At 31.5% G+C, this 7,207-nt stretch overlaps 1 protein-coding gene across 1 annotated transcript in view; it reads right to left on the bottom strand.

Moving 5' to 3' along the window:
- Positions 1–3,576: 3,576 nt before the first annotated feature.
- The window catches only part of LOC111707645 (potassium voltage-gated channel protein eag), a 66,573-nt gene continuing 62,942 nt past the window's right edge, over positions 3,577–7,207 (bottom strand). Inside the window, exons 31-32 of the mRNA XM_023480777.1 lie at positions 5,567–6,059; positions 3,577–5,448 (exon numbers count right to left, since the gene is read on the bottom strand). Coding sequence (XP_023336545.1) covers positions 5,362–5,448; positions 5,567–6,059 — 580 coding nt within the window. The 3' untranslated portion in view covers positions 3,577–5,361. The remainder of the gene's footprint in view (positions 5,449–5,566; positions 6,060–7,207) is intronic.

Raw genomic sequence — 7,207 nt, 5'->3', positions numbered from 1 at the left:
TAAATGTGTAATGTGTAAATATTCACCCTGTAAATGTATATAAATTGATCCATTAAACATGTAATGTGTATATATTCAACCTGTAAATGTATATATATGTTTGCATTAAAGTTGACTAAACCTAAGGTTTCTACGTAAAAGGATTTGAATTGAACAAAGGGAGATTCGAATTCAGGGTTTCAAATAAGATTGAAAGGAATTGAGTCTCTGCCACAAACTCTGATTTTCTAATTCATTAATCTTTGCAACTCTTATGTCACAGTGATTAAATATCTCAATAACTATAAACTCTGCCAGATGATAATTTAATTTTGAAATATTAAGGGTTTGCATCATCAGGTTTTCAAGATATTCGAATTAGATAATTAGAGTTTGTGGTAAAGAGTCAATTCTTTTTAGCGTATAGAGTATACACATCAAATAGAGGAAACATACATCACATAAAATACACACTCTCTTCATTCTGGTAACTCTAAAAAAGTTGTTGCTGTTGGGGCNCTATGGGACCCAATTAACTTTGGAATAGAAAGACAGATTTTTCGACTTTAAATTAAAACACCTGCATTGTGTCGTGCAATTGCAACTTAAAATTGTTTAAATGTCGTCTTACTATTCCACAGTTTCGTGGTTTACACTATATAATTTATTTCATAAAAAAATACATTTCAGGCGTTTTTTATTAACTTTGTGTAAGAAGAAATCAGATTTGAAAAATTTTATGATAAAAGTTAAGAAAAATTTTTCCAATATTTTTTCAATCTTTCGGCAAATGCTGTCCACTTCAAAAATATTAGAATTAAAATCCAAATGCATTTTCAATATTTTGGCCAAATCCTTTCAAAAGATTTTGTGGACTTATCTGTAAAAATTAAATAACCATGTATTCTGTAAACAATAGTACGGAAATTAATAAGCTCAGCTAAAACGGTTCTTTAGGAAATAGTAACGATCAAAATTTAACGAATATTCTTTTCTCGAGCAAACGATAATCATATATTAGCAAAAAAAAATTTACACTGAAATAGCTGTCAGCTTAATTTGTAGAGTGGGATGTACTGTACTTTAAGTTCTCAAGAAAGTCAGTGGCCGAATTTAAAGAATTTGAGCGGCGGTTTAAATTTAAGCCGCGGTTTAAATATGGTTGGTTTCACTTAAAATTGTATCAAATGTTTCAAGATTTTGGTGGATTTAAACCGCGGCTCAAATTCTTTAAATTCCATCTCAGAATTATTCTTATTAATTTACAAAAAATCCACCATTGTTAACAACCGATCGCGTTCACATGAATCTCTTTAGAAAAGCATGAATTCCGTTTTGCCATTTATATTTTGTACATATATTCTGCACTATTTGCTTACACAGCCTATTGGCATGGTTTCCAACGCAAGTTGAATTTACTAGCGCTCAAATGCGATCCCTTGCGCGCAAGTGAATTTAATTGTACGCAATTCTGTAAAAGTTGGAATTACGCGCAATTTCGTCCAAATTTCTTTCGTTTGCGTTTCAGTTTTTTTTGAGAATATTCAATTTAAATCTAATGACTTATTGCGCAATTCCGTTCAACAGCATTGAGTTAAAAAATATCAATTTAAACTTTGATAGTGGCATATAATAAACTTAAATACTAAACATTTGAATGTAAACTTAATTCTTATTTTATAATTTTCATACAGGGTGTCCCAAAAAACATGGGAATTCAGAGACGAATTCGATATCGTCTTTATTATTAATTAGCATTGTAATACCTAATTCTAAAGCCCTAATATTATTATGTCTGCTAGAGTTTATCTTATGAAAAGGGAAAAAGACTGTAAAGATGTGTCTATAATGTCTCCACAAGATGAACAGCGAAGACGGACAAGTTTACTCTGTTTGTATACTGCAATTTTCTTGTTTTACTAAGTCAAACCGTACGCAGTCAAAACATAAACAAACAAATTGTGAACATAGCAGACGAAACTCTTACAGATTACAGCTTTCTTAGAAGGTATCACTATACTAAATCAAAGAATTATTTAAAAAGACGATATCGAATTCGTCACTGAATTCCCATGTTTATTGGGACACCCTGTATAAAGCATGATAATCAGAAAACTCTGCCATTCGAGGAAGACTCTTAAACTCTGGGTCTGTGAAGGAGGGTGGGGGGGGGCATACGGTTATGAACCCCGCAATATCCTGTTCGAACATAGGTAGTTAGCAAAACCCTGTTCGAACCCATCGGAACCCTGTTCAAACCCATCGGAACCATGTTTGAACCCCTCCACAGACTGTTCAAAAAATAATCTTTTAATGATAATTGACTTTAAAAAGAAAAAATTCAAAAATTTAAACAGGCGGGAATAGGTAACATAATACTCTTAGCTTTAAGATAAAAATCAATGCTTTCAAAAGGGTCCCTAGGGGTTCGAACAAGGTTCTGCTAACTACCTGGGTTCGAACAGGATATAGCAGGGTTCATAACCACAAGACCCCCCTCCCTTGGTCTGCTTTAACTGAACAAGCAATTTAATAAGTTACTAATTACAATTTTTTGCTTTGAAACAACATCTAATAATAATAATAGAATAGTTTTTTGGTTCTCACTGTAGCAAAATTAATCGAATTTTACAATACTGTTGTTTTCTTGTTCTCACTGTAGCAAAGTAATCGAATTTTACAATACTGTAGTTTTCTGGTTTTCACTGTAGCAAAATAAAATGAATCTTACAGTTTTAACCAAAAAAAATGAAACATGTCAAATTGTAAATTAGTAGCTTAATCACAAGAAACTTTAAAATTAAAATATTTTAAAATTTCATGTGACCCTGGATTATTTTGAAATCGACAGAGTTATCCTCTATCCTCTATCCTCTATCCTCTATCAATTTCCATTCTTGTATCATGCTGTAGAAATTTTTAAGTCACAGTTCAAAATTAATGATTTCTAAATTAAAAAGCCTTTGATAAGCAATTCCGTTTCATGAAATTTCGCGCAATTCCACATAATTCTGCGCAATTCCGTGAATATTTAATTCCTTCCTTGTTCACAATTATAGCGTTATTCCACGCAATGAAATGGCGCAAGTGGAAGTAATCATTGTGCGCAATTCCGCGCAACAGAATTCCGATTGGAAACCCTACCTATTAGTCAATACAGTACTTCAAACGAGCCAGAGTTTTCAGTGAAAGCTGTTATCTATCAGTAACAGGTTCGGACAATTGTAAATTTAAAATACAAAAAGAAAAAGTTTAGAAATTTTTAAAAAAAATTTAGCGAAGTGATTATAGTAATGACAAGATTTATTTATAATTTTTCAAGTTTTAACATATTTTTTAAAATGATAGTACATGTCTTCACATTAACAATCTGTAGCGTATTTTAGAAGATATAATATTATTGTTTTTATATGGTTTTTATATCGTTTTTATATTGTTTTTTGTATCGTTTTTGTATTGTTTTGTATACTTTCTGTATCGTTTTTGAATCGTTTTTGTTTCGTTTTTGTATCATTTTTGAATCGTTTTTGTATTATTTTTTAATCGTTTTTATATCGTTTTTGTATCGTTTTTGTATTGTTTTGTATTGTTTTGGTGTCATTTTTGTGTCGGTTTTGTAACGGTTTTGTATCGTTTTTGTATAGTTTTTTTTTATCGTTTTTGACCTTTTTTAACAATCTAGATTTGTTTGCTTTTAAGCTGCTCCAAAAGAATTTAAGATTTCGAATTTAAAAATTTAAAAATTTAATAAATTTTTTAAAATTACATTAGACAACTTTTTTAATCGGTCAAACCATTTCACAAAATATTCTATAAAATCTATTGATCAATTATTTCATTTTTTGTTTGGTTTTAAATCTTATGGATTGATAAAAATGTAATAGTTAAAAACGGCTCAAATACTTGTGAAGCCTATATATATATTCAAAGTAAAAAATTCTATCCCGATTTGGGAGGGGGGGGGGAGGGGTTACACCCACTCCCTTTGGTTATTTCCTAAAAACGGCTTTCACTTGAATGCTCTTTACCATTCTTACTTTCTATTAGCAAACAGATTTTTATAAAATATCTTATAATTTTTGATGGTGAAAGTGGTATGGAAACAGCAACCTCCCTAACCTATATTAGACTAAAAATTAAAATAGCCCAACCGGAAAAGGAAATATTCAGATCATTGTTTCCATGAGTTTTTACTTTGTTTCTTGATTTAATGTTTTTCAAAGGTTATGTAATACTGTAGGCATGACATTGAAGGGAACATTATGATTATATAAATATGCATGAATGGGAAGTATGATATAGTTTTAAGATGATTTATCACAATTGTAGAAAGCAGGTTTATAAACATTTCAGACCAAAATGGGTTCAATTAAGACTAGACGTCTCAGAACATGCAAATTTAAATTTCTTTCAAGATCATGGTATTCTAGTGTTCTGAAATATCCAGTGTTCAGCCGCACATTGTGCTTGCAGCATTATAATTTACTTTCTTATTCACTTCTTTGGTTTACTTTTCAACTTAAAGATGTTCTGAAAAATGCCGGGCTTCTAAAAATGGCTTTAGTTTACTCCACAGCAAAAAGTCATTTAAGAGTCATAACCTCATTTAAAAATTATGTGAATAAGTTAAAAAAAGCTGTGATCTTTTACGTAGTACAACAAAGTTTAGAAGCTCTTTTAGAATCTGATAAAAATAAACACTACGCACTATACACAAATTCAACATATTTTAAATCGTCAATATCCATTACAGATTTGCACCAGTATACATGTAGATTTTCTAAAAAAACATTTTACAGGGTACTCAATGTTGGTTTCAGTTTAAGGTTTTAGCAACAACATACATTTTTTTATTAAGGTTAAAAATAACTTTTTTTTCTTTTAGATATTTTACAGATTTGATCATTTCATATATTTACTCTTGTATATGTATAAATATTTATTAAGACACTGACAAGTTTAATTAGGATTAGCGAGGTGGGTTACATCTTGACATCTTGAAGGCAGATTACGTCCAAAAATCATGTCATTATTCTAAAATTTGTGCAAAGTTACAAACTGATTTGTTGCTCAGTTTGCTTTTAAAATGTGGTCTTCCATGCTTAATTTCCGTGAGAATTTAGGACGTAATTTAGAAAATAACTTTACATTGTGTTTTGTACCCTTTACACATAGTACATAATTTGATAATAGGTTGGTGATGAAACTAAAAAACAAGATGCTTTTTTTAAATTTGACCAATAAAAATGACACGGAAAAGGTTGCGAAGTCTGTTAATCACCTTAATTGAAAGAGGTATAATAACATCAAGATGCAAATTGTGATTTGCAAGCATTTTTAAGGTCAAGTTGTAAAAGTACTAGTTTTAGCTAATTAGTTCATCTAGAAGAACTGCTCTCGTCTAGGTGAATCAGCTTCTAGTTCTTGTTCTAAGAGCTTAAGCAGATTGCTATTACTGGAGCTACTCATCTGAAAAATAATCAATTAATAAATCAATGTTTTGCAATTGAATTCAGTGATGGAAAAAAGCAGTTTAATTTTTTACTTTTCTAAAGAAGAACTTTTAACAAAAGACATTTGAACTTACTCTAACAGGTGAAATTCTGTCTCTTGAATTCATTTTCTGGTTTAAATTAACTTGGTTTCCATTAGGGCGTAATTTTCTTTTCTCCCTTTTCCTCTTAGCCTCCTCCCTTTTCTCACTCTCCTTTTTCTCCTCCCTCCCCTCCAGGCCGTCCTTCTCCGATTGTCTGTGATGGTTGACAGTTATTTTTAACTCCTCTGTCTCTGGAATTTGTACTCCCCTCTCCACTTCTCTTCTCTGTTTTCTTCCGTCCTCTTTTATAAGCCTCTCCGCCTGCTTCTCCATTCTCCCCTTGGCCTCCTTCTCCATCCTCCCTGTGTCTTCCTTCTCATTGCTCCCTCCGTCTTCCTTCTCCGTCCGTCCTCTGTCTTCCTTCTCCGTGCTCCCTCTGTTTTCATTCTCCATCCAACCCCTGTCCTCCTTCTCCGTCCTCACTTTGTCCTTATTCGCTATCCTCCTCCTGTCCTCCAGCTTTTCCCCTGGACTCTCTAGGATTCTAAAAGAAAAGGATGAGTGGGAAAATTTAAGAAACTTATAAATTAACTTTTCAACTTTCTTTTGATCTGAGACTTCCAGTTAAATTTTTTATGCTGTACACAGCTTAGAAATATTAAACTTTCCAGAAAAAAACACATGGCTTGCAAAATACAAAAATCTAGGATGTGAATAATAAACTTCATCTTTATTATTATCTATAAGTTTGTGATAAAGTGTACAGTGAGGTTTTGTTATTGTGCGATTATGCAATAATGTACAGTGTAAGCACAAAAGTCAGACGGGTTAAAAATTTTGATGTCATGAACATCAGGATGATGGTTGGGCAATGGGCATACAAGAAACATTTGCACCAGATACACTATTTACATTATGAGTTAGGGTGTTGAAGACTTTTGGTTGAAAACTTAGTTTGAAACAGGGGATTCATTGAACTTTTGTGTTTGACTTAGGGTTTCCAGCGAAAAGGGTAAATATTTTCGCGAAAATTTTCCCATCTGTTTCGCCAAAAATGCGAAATTTTCCCGGAAAAAAAGAAGTACAAAAATTTCGCGAAAAAACAAATGTGAAAACTTTGGGGGAAGAAAATGCGAAAGTTTTGCAAAAAAATACGGAAGAGAAATTAATAATTATGATTTAATAAAACTTCTAATGTTGAGCTCTCAGAGCAGGGAATTCCACAAGTTATTTGGGGTAAAAATTTTTCGCATCTTTTTTTGCATTTTCCCTTTAAATAACATAGCATACACTTATTAATTATCATTAGTGTTTAAAACTTTAAAAAAATTACCCAGCTATTCCGGTTAAAATGTTGTTCTTAAATTTCCCCAAAAATGCATATTTTAGTTTATTTCCGGGGTAGGGTTCCAGCAGAAGCAAACTTTTGCACAAAAATAAGATTTTTTTTGCATATTCCACAAACTTTTGCGTGGAACGCTGCAAATTTTGGTTTATTTTGACATTTAAACAAGTAAATAATTGACCAATTAACAAGGTACTGATTGATTTTATATTCTTAATTTTTGGATTGTCTTTTATTTAATATTTGTCCTTATACTAAAATCTAGCTTTTAATCTAATTCAATTTAGAATTTATGTCTAATTTATTCAGTCTTAATTTGCCTAAGGGAGATAGATGGGGGGGGGGGG

This window comes from Eurytemora carolleeae, unplaced genomic scaffold (assembly GCF_000591075.1).
Source record: "Eurytemora carolleeae unplaced genomic scaffold, Eaff_2.0 scaffold790, whole genome shotgun sequence".
NCBI classification, from domain to species: domain Eukaryota; kingdom Metazoa; phylum Arthropoda; class Copepoda; order Calanoida; family Temoridae; genus Eurytemora; species Eurytemora carolleeae.
This window is presented reverse-complemented; position numbering and strand designations above follow the sequence as displayed.